Source organism: Caretta caretta, chromosome 4 (genome assembly GCF_965140235.1).
Source record: "Caretta caretta isolate rCarCar2 chromosome 4, rCarCar1.hap1, whole genome shotgun sequence".
NCBI lineage: Eukaryota > Metazoa > Chordata > Testudines > Cheloniidae > Caretta > Caretta caretta.
In genome coordinates this window covers 19,604,731-19,620,843 of record NC_134209.1, presented here as the reverse complement: position 1 = coordinate 19,620,843, position 16,113 = coordinate 19,604,731, and the positions used below count along the sequence as shown (strand labels likewise).

General features: G+C 41.3%; 1 protein-coding gene across 3 annotated transcripts in view; it reads right to left on the bottom strand.

Moving 5' to 3' along the window:
• Positions 1 to 16,113, bottom strand: part of YTHDC1 (YTH N6-methyladenosine RNA binding protein C1) — a 33,269-nt gene that overhangs the window by 5,424 nt on the left and 11,732 nt on the right. For all 3 annotated transcript variants that reach the window (XM_048846336.2, XM_048846337.2, XM_048846339.2), the window contains 6 exons: positions 15,537 to 15,631; positions 5,948 to 6,056; positions 5,735 to 5,852; positions 4,532 to 4,616; positions 2,830 to 2,996; positions 103 to 185 (listed from right to left, as the gene is read on the bottom strand). In XM_048846336.2, the coding sequence (XP_048702293.1) occupies positions 103 to 185; positions 2,830 to 2,996; positions 4,532 to 4,616; positions 5,735 to 5,852; positions 5,948 to 6,056; positions 15,537 to 15,631 (657 nt within the window). The remainder of the gene's footprint in view (positions 1 to 102; positions 186 to 2,829; positions 2,997 to 4,531; positions 4,617 to 5,734; positions 5,853 to 5,947; positions 6,057 to 15,536; positions 15,632 to 16,113) is intronic.

Genomic DNA, 16,113 nt, shown 5'->3' with positions numbered 1-16,113 from the left:
TAAATCCTAGTCACATATTAAAAGCTCATTAGACCTGTATGAATTCAAAATTCCATAATAAAAATACAAATACTTTTACATTTGTGCACATGAGATATTAACCTGGTCTTTGGTGAAACTCAGGGGGATAGTCAATCCTTGGTTTCTTTCTGCTGTTATGAATATCATAATCCTCTGGTCGACGCCTATACAAATTAGACATTAGAGATTAAACAAGGTTGTTTGGCGCATTCCTCACAGCAGCATCCCCTCACAGAAAAAAAAGCAACATGAGCTGGCCAGGATCTCTGTTTAGAGTCATTCAGAACTCAGTCAGCTTTACATATGCTTCACAGTGTCAAGAGTTTACAAATTTAAGCATTAGATTTAACTTCAAATCACCAAAAGCCATACTCTATGCTAGATAAATACACTTGACTATCGCTTTTTAGGTATAAACAGACTGACAGTAAGAGAGGAACTTGATCCAACCATAGCTTAATATCCAAAGAGAATATTTAACAAGCTGGTCTAAAACAAACACTATACTTTCCACTTTACCTCTTAATTTAACCTAAACGGATTAGACAAAAAAAAGAGACTCAGTAAATCTGATTAATCAGTCAAACTGACAAATCTAAATATAGTTACCTCATTTGCAAAGTGTTTTATCCATTTTACATGGACACCTTTTTGCTAAAATTTGTTAGCCACAGGGCAGACAAAACTTTTGTAAAATGAAAGCCTCTTTCCAGGTACATTTAAAAATAAATTTGTGCATCATTTGCACACATGCCTCTTTCACCATTAGCTAGCTAACTTGATTGGACTAGAAGTCTTTTTGGATTGTCACTGACTAATCACTAAATTACTAGTTTAAGCTCAGTTCCTTCTAAGGAAGGATTAATTCTAAAAACTCAAGCATCCTAACTGAAATAATTAGAGCTCTTGTCTAAAGACTGTTCTGTTGCTGATGTGAAGCATTAAAAAATCTGCAAGAACTTCACTCATGCTGGGGGAACCCATTTTAAAAGCAGCTCCATTCCAGTTATTGGCTTGAGTTAGTTCTTCAATAGACTTATGCTGGTCATTAGTGCCCCTCCACCAAGAAAATACAGAGCATTACAGTGGCCAATCACTTTTTAGTATTAGATTGTTTAAAACATTCTGAATTTTCCAGCAACAGGTATAGTTCCTTGACAAAGGATTCAAATTAAAGTTTCTTCAAATCAGTTAACCATTTTGCAAACTATACCAGCTGTTAATAGCTCTACTAATTGACCTGTTTCCATAACAATCATTTCTCCTCCCCCTTCCCACTTTCTAGTTTTTAAAAGCCCACTTTACCCAGTATCAAGTTTTTTGTTTTTTTAATGAAAGCAGATTCTTCACCCTCTGAGCAAAAAACCCAAAAACCAAAGCAGTTGCATCTACAGCAAAATCAGTTTAAGAAAAATAAAAGCTGGTGTAAAGAATGAACATACCGCTTTCTTGTAGTTTTGAGAGTGCATTTACGACCGGTATAAAACATGATAGTAACAGTTCATATAGTAGTCCAACTACTGACTTTAAGCTGTAAGCCACATACATAAATGGAGGCCCTGGCAGGCTTGAGAAGGTGTGGTGGTGTTATATGTATAGTTTGCAGTCCATTGCAAAACCTTCACTTGTAAATACTTTATTGCACTGGAAACCTCTTAGTTTAACTTCAAAAGCCATCTTGGTGCTCAGTCCTTTAAAGCCAAAAATATGGGGGCGCTGCCAGGTTTCCTCCTACCTACTCGTTACAGTGTCCTTTTTAAGCTCAAGGAAATGGGGACTCTTGTTGGGTATCTGTACCTACCACAGGATGTTTCCGCAAAGAGGAAACTAAACCAAAGGTTTCAGCCCAAACCATACAGTCTTTAGCAGGAAAAAAAACTTTAGATTTATCTGTAAGCAAAGTGGCTACACACAGGGAAAAGGTGTTTGGTAGAAGGGCTTATATCAGTTCTTTGCAAAGACTTCTCCAATTCTGTAACAAGTTATACCCCCTTTTCCTGGTAAATGCTGTTAAGTTCATAAAGCAGTGATCAATAACCATGTCGATCCTCTAAAAACACTTTAAAGTCCACAGGTACTGCCAACATCTGGAAAGGTTGTATATATAGACACAGCAACAGCCATTCTTTTTGGTTTGTTGCCGGGTCTCCAAGGGCCACTCGATCCCCTTTGGAAAGAACCTACTGTTTTCAGAAGCTCAGCAAGATGTGTGAATTCAGTGGTTACATGTTAGAGAATATTTGGCAATGGGGTTAACACATCACGGTGATACAATTTGAAATAGTCCCAATAATGCTCCTCTTGAATATCAAAATTATTTAAATATTTTATCCTCAAAATGAGGCGGCATCTTCTGCAAAATTATAAGTGATCCTTATAAAAGTCCCATATTTGATAAGGCTTATCCAGAGACACACCTGAAAGAAAAGGCTTTTACAAGATATTAACATATTTTGGCATATAAAGACTTCCTCTTCCTCCATCTAGCCTGCTCATAATAAATCCAAGCTTACCTATGGCTGACATTACATGTTGTGTTATCTGTATAAAAGATCTAGTCTAAACTAGACAGCTTTATTTATATAAGAACTATTTTTCTGCAAAAGCAAAGATCCCCATTTTCCTCTTGAAATATGACAGATCAGGGGACAATGTGAAATCCTCAATGAAGCCACAAACTCGTCCATGCAGCTTGATTTGAGGATTTTCTCTCTTCTTTATCGCAGGGAAAGCTTTTGATGAATCACATTCCTCCATCACGTTATTCTGATACATGTGCCTATTATCAGTCCAAAGAACGTTTCTAACCTTCCCACATCCCGGACTGGTTCTCGACGGGATGGACGTCCTCTTGATCGGGGCTGTGAATGCATTCGTCGCTTGTGCCGCATTTTATGAATGACTTGATACAAGTCAATGCTTTCATCAGGAGGGAATAGGAGACAAAGCTGGGTTCCACATTCAAGCTCAATTTCCTAGAATTAGTTAGAAGTTTAAACAGTGATTTACAAGCTGAAAACAAAGAACCTCTCTCATTAATTACTTTCTCCAGGTACAGAAACACTTTGAAAAGAAGACCTCAATCCCACAAAATAATGAGCACAGTACAGTTTTATTAGCTTCAATGCTTTGGGGATATTTAGCATCATCATAAAATAGCCCTCTGCTGAGGACACAATACCTTCCTAATAGACATCCAGGTCAGTTTCATTTCATTATTGTTTAAAATTGAAAGAGTTTTTTGTAATCACATAAAATTAAGAAAAATAATCACCACGTACCTTAATCAGTTTACACTGTAGTCTGGAATATATGGATGATAATCCCACAAGCATGGTGAAGCAGATTTATTTTCAAGAATTAAATGTTATCCAAACTCAGTGAAAGAACCATAAGCAGTTTGTGAAACTGAGGTTTAATTTGTGTAATTACTGTATATTATGTTTCTAGCATATAAGGCAAATTTGTTACAGCTAACTGAAAGCATACATTTTACCGTTCATACGTTACCTGAATATACTGGAATATGCTCTCCAATGGTTCATTAATTTCATATAATCATTTTAAAAAAGGGATTGACTGCAATTCTTCCAACAGTTAGGGGGACAGAAAGTATTTTCGTTTTAAAACATTTGTTTAGCCATTTAAAGGGCAACTGTCAAAGAATCAGATAAAATTCCTTTAAACAATATTAATAAAAATTTTAAAAAGCATACTCTGATTTGCACTGTCCATTAGCTTTTTGTAAATTATTAATTTTGAACAGTAAAATCGGATAGATAGTTCTACTGCCTCTAGAGTCACTTTTACTTTGTTCCTATGTACAAGATGAATCGCGTTTGGATCTACCACATTGCAGGGGAATATTTAACCCGCAACACCCCCGCTCAAAAAAAAAAAAAATTGTTTTTTTTTTAAAATAAAAACCATTCATGTTGATTTTGAAGAGCGTTTTTAAATAAAACGTAAGTTACTGGAGTTGACAGTGTCCATTTCAGTGTATTCTCGAATATTTGGTAGAACTAAGAGGTACCAGCTTGCATTTTAAAGGTGTGCCTATTACAATGGTAGAATGTGTCAGAAGAAACTTAATACGTAAGGCAAACCCAGTGCAAAAGACAGAATTGAAAGCACCAGAACTTGTTCTAAAAAGCACAATACTCTACTACAAAGTGAAAGTTATAGCACCACAAACTTAACATAAAATTCGTTACACTGCAACTTTGAAAGTTTGTTAGCACCAACTGCTGCTCATCACATTATATCCAGACCAAAATTGCTGATAATTTGCTTAACCTAACTGATAAACTTACTTTTGCAATTCTGCTCTCTCTCCAGTACTATGAGCAATCAACCTTGCCCCACATATGCCCTTGTCAACGAAAGCTGTACTGCAAGAGCTGAATAGTTATAAGAGTTTAAAAGTTATCACACCTTGAGTAAGTTTATCTAAATCAAGTCTTTTGTTTCACTTTATTACTAAAGGCATTGATTAAAAAAATTGACAAACCTGTCCGTCACGTCCAATCTTTACTGGTTTATGTTCATTCCAAGGATTGGTCAGGTGAGCAGATTTAGTGAAGGGTAATTCACGCCTAAATATGCAAGTGGTATCATTTATAGTTATTTTGTCTATTTAGTTTAAAAAATGCATACAACAGGACATTATGTACTGTATAACCTCATTAATTTGCCCTATGACATGATCCTTTGAGAATTACTGACTTAAAAATCCATGCATTTAGATATCTGTATTTCAATATTATGGAGTTCAGAATATACTAGTCTATTTTACAAAAAAAACCACCCAAACAATGTTAGCACGGAGACCTCTCACTACAGCACTCTATTTAACTTCTGAGGTGATAAGAGCATGTACTAATTTATAAATGCTGGTTAGCAAGGTTCTCTTGTATAGATAAGACTATTATCGTTCAGTGTGCTACTAAATAACAGAAGTTCCAACTCTGACATACTGCCGCCTAAAATGCTAACACATATAAATCTGGTAATGTTCGAGTTCTGGTGGGTACAATTCTCTAGATTTTGTCTGAGCCAAGTGGAAGTAGCACTACATCTTTGAGGATGCATTAGATTTTTGGATAATCACTGGAGGAAATTTCCTACAAGTGCTCCCAGAACTTGATCGTCTTGCTTATGTTTGTTTTATGACCTTTTAGTAGGCATGTCCCATCACTTTACCTACTGTTTTACATCAGATATGCATAATTTATTCCATCCAAAAAGGAGCATCTATTCCCCCCGACCTGGCCTTCATTTTAACAAGTTTTGAGGCAGTAGCATCTTTCATGCTTAGCCAGACCCCGTGGTACAAAACACTTCCCCTCTGAGTTTTTATTCTGCTCTCCAGGGCTGCGAGTCCAGAACATTTCAAAGGAACACTGTTTTATAAAAGGAAGATTTTAAGGTAACTGCAAACAAATGCTTGTAATTTATTAGGCTACTAAAAAAAAGGAAGCGCTCAGTTAAAACAAAATCCCTGTGTAAAATGTTTAGGACTATGCAAACAAAAAGCAATTGCTATAGCAATCTCACTTATAGGAAGAAGTCCCAAACCCAGCTATAGTAATAATGGGGCAGATTTTTCCCCACTGAAGTGAATTTCAGTGAGATGGAAATTTTCAAAAGGGGTACAGCCAAACAACAGATAGAATGCATAAATGCTACTATTTAAATGAACAGAAATATTTACCTGCAAATCCAGTCAATTTTAAAGACACCTCCCAGCATTTTAGCATTCATTCCTGCAGGCAGAACCCAGTGTATTGGGGATCCTCCATGATGGGATTCAGACGAGAGCCTTGCAAATCCTAGAGGAGTTGAGATAGCAGAGGGTAACAGAACAGCTTCTTTAAAAAACAAAACCAACACCAAGCCACACATATCAAATGTTACTTTCATTTACCTTGGAATTTTCCACTTTCTCTCACAGAAAATATTAAAATAACACTTCTTGCTGCTCTAAATGCAGCATTAAGCTTCTTCTCGTTCACTGGAAGAGTTGACCAAACACCCTACAAAAAAACCCAAGGGAAATGTACACAAGTCAGTCACTGCAAGAAACTATTCATTAACTCAATATTTTAAAAGAGATTTAAATGGGGGGGGGGGGGGGGAGGCCAGGCTAATGGTCTGGAAGAAAATACTGCGGGGCAGCTGTATTGGAGACCTACTGGTATTGCCAACCCCAATGTTAAAAAGTCATGAGATTTAATAATAATAATTAAAAAAGAAAAAAGGCTCATGTTTAAGCCAATGTGTTGGTTATTTGCCTTCTGGTTTCTGAGTTTTTAGGGTGTACCCAGGTCATCTTTTCAAGTTTTTCCTCTGCAAAAATGACAGTGAGAAACTTAGTTTATATTTTAAAGAAGATTCTCACATAAAGCCCCACCTCCTGGAGTCAGGTTAAGTTTAACACAAAATATCATGGAGTCTTATGATAATTTAAAAAAAAAAATCAAATCACAAGATTGGGCAACACTGGGATGGCAGAGCTGAAGAATACTGTAGAAAAGCCATAGTTAATGTCAAGGGGAGAGCTCTGCCTGCAGAGTGTTTCAGGCTCTATGCTTCAATTACTGGCACTGAATGAGTTACAGACTAGCCCATGCCAAAGGCACAGAAGAAGAGTTACTTTACATATAAAGACTGCAAGTAAAGTAATAGTGCTCAAGAATTTGAGCAGTGAATGTGCTGTTGCCAGCTCAGACAGGAAGTCAACATGCTATTGTGGCATAGGTGCCAAAACAAAAGCAAAGGCGCCAAGCACCCACAGCTATGACTTTCCACAGTCCAAGCCCAAAGTTAAAACCCTACTGCAAAGGATTTAATTTTAAGCTTCATTTGATGGTTTTACTTTTTCAATATTAGCACAGTTTAATTTAAAAAAAAGCGGGGGGGGGGGGGGGGAGATAGGCCTCCTGCCCCACCCAAACTGGGTAACATATTGTACTGACTTTTCCCTGTATTTCCTTTCCACATTATTGCCAACGTGTAACATGCAAATACAAACTGCCCTATCATCCTCTCTGTACGTGGAAAGACAGCTGAGCTGCCCCTGCGGCAGCACCTCCCTCAGCCTAGAAGGGTGATCTGGAGGGCAGGCAATAGAGTGGCCAGAGAGATGCACCATACCCACCTCTTCCCAGACATTACTCAGAGTAGACACATAATAATACAGCCAGAGACTACAGTTCTGTGCCCCCCCCCCGCCCCAAAACCCAGCCTATCACATGGGTGTAGTTGAACTCCCATTTTAAAAAGGGAGGTGGAAGTCTCAAGGGAGCTGATGGCTTCAGAAGCCATAGCAGTAAAAGACCCTATTACCAAGAATTAGTGATCCAGCCCAGTGCCCTATTCTACAATGGGGCACACTCTGCCCCTCAATGAAATGGTGAAAACCCTTCACATGGAACTCCACACAAACTTCTCTCTGACAGGAAGCAGTGAGGAGGCCCAAACTTATTTCCTTTCTGAACTGTCTTGCTCCCCGCTCCACCCTCATTGAGTGAGGTTACAATCCAGGATGTATTTTAACCATTTACTCAGTGAGGGGTAAGTTGCCCTGCAAGAAAAGCAGGCTAAACAAACAGGAAAGATCAAACTTGGAAGCCTAAAACTAGGCACCTAAATAACATGTGGTCTGATTTCACAGATTCCGAGCACCCCAGCTTGCATTTAATTTAACTTCAGGTACTAAAGTTTTTAAACTGATGAAGTGTCCACATATACACAAGTCAGCACTCCTTGACAGCTGTTGAAACTAACTGCATTAAAATGAAATATCCTCCAAAACAAAAGTCATGATACACTACACATATCTAGCAATGCAGGAACTATGCCCTGAATAAATTTAGTAACCGAAGAGAGACCGTGTGCCACATTTTTCAAGAAGTTCTCATAGATTAAGCTCTTTCAGGAAAGGACTTCGTTCTGTGTTTATTTAGCACCTAGCACAATGCCTGGTCCATGACTGGGGCTCCCAGGAGTCACAATAATAATGATAATATTAATATTAAATACCCCATTTTTCCCCTAGATTCAGAAATGTTTTTAAAAAAGTTATATTTGAAATAAATTTCTTGTAGCAAGTCAAATGTTGCTCCAAAATGAAGTTACTTACCTGTAACTAGAGGTTCTTTGAGATGCGTGGTCCCTATCTGTATTCCACTGGGGGTTATACACATACACCCCACGTGCCCGGAGCTTTTGAAAGTACTAGCGTCTGCCCGTCTGCGCATGTGCCCTTGCTTCGCCTCATGGTTTCAACTGAGGCAATAAGGGGTGGGGTAGACTGACTGTGCCTTCAGTTCTTTCTTCAAAGCAAAACAAACAGATCTGTGGCAGAGGGGAAGAACGGTGGGACTGAAATACAGATAGGGACCACACATCTCGGAAGAACCTCCAGTTACAGATAAGTAACTTCCTCTTCTTCTTTGAATGATAGTCCCTACTGTATTTCCCCGAGGGTGACTGACAAGCAGTACCTAGTCAGGAGGAGGGTGCAAGGAAGATGACAGAACCGTGGAACGGAGAACAGCTGCACCAAACGAGGCATCTGCAGCAGAGTCTTGCACCAGGGCAAAATGGGGAAAAAAAGGTAAAGGTATGCACTCAACTCCATGTTGCCGCGCTACGTATGTCCATGAGTGGCATGTCGTGAAGTGCAGCCATTGTTGATGCCTGTGCTCTCACAGAGTGGACTCATACCTCAAGGGGTGAAGACAGCCCTGATAATTGATAGAGCATGAAATCCAATTAGAAATCCTCCGAGTGGAGATGGCCTGCCCCTTAATCCTTTCCGCTATAGCGTCCAAGAGTCCCCAGGGGGCTTCCCGAACGGCTTAGTCCTCTGCAGGTAAAAGACCAAGGCCCTACAGACATCAAGGGAGTGAAGGCATGTGGCTTTGGAAGAAAGGCCATACATGTATGGGTTGGTTGAGGTGAAAGCAGGAAACCACTTTAGGCAGAAACTTGGAATGCAAGCGCCGGGAAACTTTGTCCTTATGGAACGTGGTGAAGAGAGCAGGGAGTTCGGCCATCATGGCCCCTGGTTCGCCTACCCTTCTTGCGAAGGTAACAGCTGCCAGGAAGACAACCTTCACGGAGAGAAGAAAAAGGAAACAGGAGGCCAGAGGTTCAAAGGGTGAGTTCATCAGTGCTGTGAGGACAAGTTTGAGGTTCAGGGTAGGGCTGTCGATTAATCGCAGTTAACTAAAAAAAATTAATCGCAATTAATCTCACTGTTAAACAACAGAATACCAATAGAAATTTAAATATTTTTGATGTTTTTCTACATTTTCAAATATATCGATTTCAATTGCAACACAGACTACAAAGTGTCCAGTGCTCACTTTATTTTTGATTATAAATATTTGCACTGTAAAAATAGGAATTTTTTCAATTTACCTCATAACAAGTACAGTAGTGCAATCTCTTTATCATGAAAGCGCAACTTAAAAATGTAGTTTGTTACAGAACTGCATTCAAAAATAAAAAAAATGTAAAACTTGAGAGCCTAAGTCTATTCAGTCCTACTTCTTGTTCAGCCAATCGCTAAGAGAAACAAGTTTGTTTGCATTTACAGGAAATAATGCTGCCCACTTCTTAATTACAATGTCACCTGAAAGTGAGAACAGGCGTTTGCATGGCCCTGTTGTAGCTGGCATCACAAGATATTTACATCCCAGATGCGCTAAAGATTCATATGTCCCTTGATGCTTCAACCACCATTCCAGAGGATATGCATCTATGCTGATGACCAGTTCTGCTCGATAATAATCCAAAAGTAGAGTGGACCGACTCATGCTCATTTTCATCATCAGAGTCAGATGTAGGCCAGCAGAAGGTTGATTTTCTTTTTTGGTGGCCTGGGTTCTGTAGTTTCTGCATCAGAATGTTGCACTTTTAAAGACTTCTGAGAGCATGCTCCACACCTCATCGCTCTCAGATTTTGGAAAGCACTTCAGATTCTTAAACCTTGGGTTGAGTGCTGTAGCTATCTTTAGAAATTCCACATTGGTATCTTCTTTGTATTTTGTCAAATTTGTAGTGAAAGTGTTCTTAAAACGAACAACATGTGCTGAGTCATCATCTGAGACTGCTATAACATGAAATATATGGCAGAATGCGAATAAAACAGAGCAGGAGACATAATTCTCCCCCAAGGAGTTAAGTCACAAATTTAATTAATGCTCTTTTTTTTTTTAAATTAAACGAGCATCACCACCATGGAAGCATACCCTCTGGAACGATGGCCTAATCACGAAGAGGCACATGAATCTTTAGCGATCCGGGATGTAAATATCTTACGACGCCAGCTACAACAGGGCCATGCAAATGCCTGTTCTCACTTTCAGGTGACATTGTAATTAAGAAGTGGGCAGCATTATCTCCCGTAAATGCAAACAAACTTGTTTCTCTTAGCGATTGGCTGAACAAGAAGTAGGACTGAACAGACTTTTAGGCTCTCAAGTTTTACATTGTTTTATTTTTGAATGCAGTTCTGTAACAAACTACATTTTTAAGTTGCACTTTCATGATAAAGAGATTGCACTACTGTACTTGTGAGAGAAATATTTTTCAATTTACATCATTTTTACAGTGCAAATACTTGTAATAAAAAATAAAGTGAGCACTGGACACTTTGTATTGTGTTGTAATTGAAACCAACATATTTGAAAATGTAGAAAACATCCACAAATATTTTAATAAATGGTATTCTATTATTGTTTAATCGCACGATTAATCAAGATTAATTTTTTAAAAAATCACTGACAGCCTTAGTTCCGTGGAATGAATGGGAGGATACGAGGCCCTTCCAGAACCTTGCAGTTAATATGTGAGTGAAAACCAAGTGCCCTTCCACAGGACTGTGGAAAGCACTAATGACTGCTATGTGTATCTTGATAAGAGCTGAGAGTGAGTTCAGATACTTTCAGGGACAGGCGATAGTCCAAGAGAAGAGGAATGCCCATGGCCTCAGGGGCAAGCCCTTTCTGCATGGCCCAGGAGGCAATATGTTTCCACTTGGCTTGGTAGGATCGCCAAGTGGATTCTTTCCTGCTACTTGTGAGGATGCCTCGTACTACCGATGAGCACTCCTGTTCGAGTCAAGATGCCCATCCAAAAACCAGGGTCTCAAGTGAAGCATCTGTAGATCAGGATGTCTGATCCTGCTGTTGTGATAAGAGCAGCTCTGGGAATGTTGGTATCAGAAATGAAGTATGGTTTGACAGGCAGAGAATAAGCGGAAACCAGAAATAGAGAGGCCAGGACAGGGCGATCAGGATGACAGTCGCGCTCTCCCCCCGCGGAATCTTTGGGAGGACCGAGGGCAGGAGAGGTAGGGGAGGGAAGGCATAATTGAACTGGTCTGACCAGCAGATGACTGTGTTCTTGGAACAGGCTCCGAGCCTGCCCTGGAAGGAGTGCCGTCCGCATTTGGTGCTGGCATGGGAGGCAAAGAGATCCTTGGTCAGAGTCACCCAACAGCCGAAAACGTCTATGACCACGGAATTGTTTAGCTCCCATTTGTGGTCAGCCATGAAATTCCTGCTGAGAGCATCCAATCATGTTCTGAGTCCCTGGGAGATAAGCCACTGAAAACAGGATACTGTGTGTGATGCTTCCACACACAGCGCTGGTGATCTTGTACCCCCTTGCTTGTTTATGTAGTAAACAGTGGCAATGTTGTCTGACATGATGAGAACATGACAGGAAGACCTGAGGAGCAGTGGTGAGCCTGAACGGTAGAACTCTGTATTGTAAGTGCCAAGGGCCCATTGTAAAGCTCAAGAACCATCTGTGGTTTGCGTGGATATCTATATTGAAGTAAGCATCTTGTTGTATACCACATGCCTCTTTCTAGCAAGATACGATGGCTGTGAGAATGACCACATAAAACTTCGGCTTGCATTTGAAGTGGTTGAGACCACAGAGATTTAGGGTTTGTCTCGTTCCCCGCTTTTTCTTGGGTACCAGGAAATAGGTGGGGTAGAACCCTGCGCCCTGAAAGGTCATGCAAACAGGCTCTATCACCTCTCTCTGCAGGAGTCAGTCCACCTCTAAGGTGAGGATACTATTGTGAGAGTGGTCTAAGAGGTGGGACTGGGACGGGGGGATGTGGATGAGGTAGCACTGTGAACTTGATCATACAGCTATGTTGAACATCATACAGGACCCACTTGTCCATTGTTATCACACTCCAGGCTGGCAGAAAGTGTGCTAGACAGCCCTGAAAGGAGTGGGTTGTATGAACTGTGGGGTGCAAGGTGGTTCATGGCTCTCTAACTGCACTCAGAATTACTGCTTACATGAAGTTTGAGTGTGTGATGTCAAAGACTGTGCTGACGGACCACGCAGACAGGGCCGTTGGGTCTTTTGACACTTATGGGGAGGCTCATAGGGTTGCTGATGGAAGAATTGAGGAGCTCTGTGCCATTGTGCAGGAGTTGGATGACAGAATTTGCACAGGGGCGTATAAATACCCAGTGATCACAGGGTGGCTCTACAGTCTTTGAGGGAGTACAGGGAATCATCAATCTTCTAGCTGAAGAGGTGATATTCATCAAAAGGGAGATCCTCAACTGTGTTCTGCACCTCCCTTGGGAAACCACATGAATGCAGCCAGGATTCCCTCCCCAAGACGATCCCTGTGACCATAGTGTGTGAAGATGGGTCCACCGAATCCACCATGGCCTGAAGCGTTGTCTGGGTGACCAGTTTGCCTTCTTTTAAAATACCCTGGAAGTGGGCATGATCCTGCTGGGGAAGCTTGACTGCAAAGTCCAAAATTGGTCATAATTCAAAAAGTCATATTTTGTCAGTAATGCCAAGCAATTAGAGATGCGAAACTGAAGGCTGGCTGAAGAAAAGATGAGCTAGGAGGTCCAATCTCTTTCTTACCCTCCTTGTAGGAGCGGAAAGTGGGTGTTGCTGCCTGGCCCGTTTAGTAGCAGCCTGAATAACCAGGGAATTGGATGAAAGGGGGATGCAGGAGGAGTGAGAAAGCAGAAACTTAGACCCTTTGTTGGTACATAGTATGTTTTTTGTCTCTCTTTTGGGGTAGGTGCTCAAATGGCCTAGTTGATCAGGAATGCCACTCTGGATGGTACCAATACATGCAGAACATCAAGTAACTGATGTTGGCTGTCCTGCACCTCCTCCAGTGGAATGTGGAGGGCAGCAGTCACCCTATGTAACAGTTCCTGGAATTGGTGCTAGTCGTTCGGAGGCGGAGGAAACAGTCCACAACACTGCCACATCTGGAGATGAGGGAAACTACTCTGGATCCAGCGGAGTCGGGCTAACCAGTGCATCTTTCAACCCCAGATCCAAACATCTACTTGATGAAGGACAGAGTTGAGAGATGAGGGACTCCTCTTGGGCAGATCAGGAAGATTCAACAGGTAGATATTTGGGCCAAGACCCCCAGTATGGGCAACCAGGAGGATCTTGTGGTTGCTGCAGGGGTCCCCACGGAGTGGGGTACCAGTAGCTCCTGTGCTGAGGAAAGGGAGGATATTGCCACCTAGCTCATGGAGCTTTTGGGCACTCATGCCGACAGAATGGGAGAAGCAGATCATGTGCTCCATCCGAGTCCTCAGACACTGAGAAGTCAGATCCTTGTTCGAATGGTGGTGCCATCAGAACGAGCGGATCCGAGTGAGTCACAGGGATGTACTCAGGAACATGACCCGAAGGCAGCAAGTGCAATGCAGAAGAATTGGGTCTCTTATGAGGCAAATGAACCGGGAGACATGCAGTATGAACCGGGAGACGTCACCTCATGCAGGACCAACAGTTCATGAGATCCAGGAGCTGACTTGAGCCTCGAGCTGACCTGAGCCTCCTCAGTGTCAGTGGCATGCATTCCACAGATGGAACTGGGGATGGAATGGAGGACTGCCTTGGAACCAACGATTCCTGTGACTTTGGCAGTACCGATCCAGAAAAGATACGTGGCTCTGTAACCGGGATTGGTGGATCCTGTGTTCTATGCAACTTCTTGTTGTGCTTGTGAGCCTTGGAATGTGCCACTTCTCCATGCCTGGAACTCATGGAGAATGCAACGATATTCTTGGGCTTTGAGGAAGAATTACTGCCATGCTTATGCACACGCTTCCTTGCCTCACGGCTAGGTCCCCTGAACGGGATCTGTAATGCTAGTACCAGCAGCACTGGACTGGAGCTCCACTTTAGGAGACATGCTCCTCAACCGCTCAGGCTGATGTACCGGGGTGGTGGTGCTGTCTTCCCCAGCCTGGATCTGAGTGCGGCCTCATGGCTACCTCCATGAGGTGCTTCTTGAGGTGGAGAATCTGGCCTTCCCAGGTATGGGCTGGAAGCAGAGGCAGATACTGCACCTCAATGCGACGTGCAGATCTTTGGTGTAATGCAATACCCAGGCATGGGGAGGGAAGTGGAGAGGAAAGGTGGGTAGCTGGTAAAACAGCATCCCAAAGTCCTTAAAATCCTAAAAACTACTTCTAACACTAAAACTGCTACAACAGTAACAAAATACTAACTATAGACAAGAATAAAACAGTCTTTTTTCTGTATTTAGGAAAATGCATCACAAGAGATGAGAGGACAGAAAAGGCTCCAACTCAGACAATGCGGCGGTGAGAAGGAACTGAGGGTGCAACTGGTATGCCCCGCCCTTTTATCACCTTGGTTGAAACCATGAGGCGGAGGCAAGGGTGCACGTGGACCAGCAGACACTACTACTTTCAAAAGCTCCAGCTCAGAGCGCTTGGTGAATGCATATAACCCTTAGTGCAATACAGACAGGGACCATCATTTGAAAAAGAACTTTTCCTGACTGACTTCCTACATGACCATACTCCAAAACACAGAATTATAGGACCGGAAGGGACCTCAACAGGTGATCTAGTCCAGTATCCTGCGCTCAAGACAGGACTAAGTATTATCTAGACATCTGAATACACTGATTCTTTAATACAACAGCCTAAATTTTTCTTTTGCCAAAATTTAATATTAAGAGAATCTTGACCCAGAAATAACAGACATCAATTCAGGCAGTTTTTCATTTGTTTTACTTGGAATTACATACAGATCAAACTCTCACCATGTACTGAAAGAGGTACATTTAGGGGCCAGAATCGGAGATGCCCCTGGCAAGGGAAGAGAATAACTCAGGTGGCATAAAGTTGGCTGAGCCTGCTGCCATGTCATCCATCACCAACTGCGCTCTCAATATCGGAGGCGTCTCAGTGGTGGATAAAAAACTACCACTCCAATTCTCATCTGGTATACAGTCCTTAGTAATTACAGCCAGCCGGCATAAGTTAAGAGCAGTCAAGGAGCTGCTCTAAGTTGTGCTGGAGCCAGAGCAACTACAATTTGAGAATTAGGAAGCTAAAAATGGGTTTGCAATTTTGGCACAGGAGATAACATGGGCTTGAGTGTCAGTCCCTTTCTGTACTAAGTTTCATGATAAAAAAATCAGTTTCAAGAAAAGTTTGACGTACCTTAGCTTTGGCAAGTGAAACATTTTCATGGTTGTTACTCTTGATGAGAAAAAATCTTGCATCTTGGAGAATATATTTAAGTTTACTGGTTTGGTCTGAAAAACAAAATTTTAAATAAGCTCAAGTTTAAACTTTTAAAAATTATTTCCACAAGGTAGCGGGTGTTTATTTTTAGCCCTCCCAACCCCTACCTAAATCAAGAGTTAAAACCTTCCACCCCCAGCTTCAACCTCGAAGTCTATGCCAAAGAGCACGCAATGCCAAGCTTTTATTTAAAACAAATAAAATAAAAATTAAAACAAAGTAACTTCAGATAAAAATCAAACAAAGCCTAGTGATGTTCCGATATACTTGTATCCCAGCTTTCAGTGCCAGAATAGGTGATGTGAATCATTTATGTCAGGCACTGTTGAATAGAGTATTGTTAAATACATTCTCCTTTTCAAGTAAAAGCATCTCATTGCTACTTTGCTGCTCCTGCAAGAAGCAAATAATTGACACTTTTTTGCACCTCTGATGACATGCAAAAATAAATCAGGATGGAGATGCATCACTGTTTACACTCACAAATCAAGTA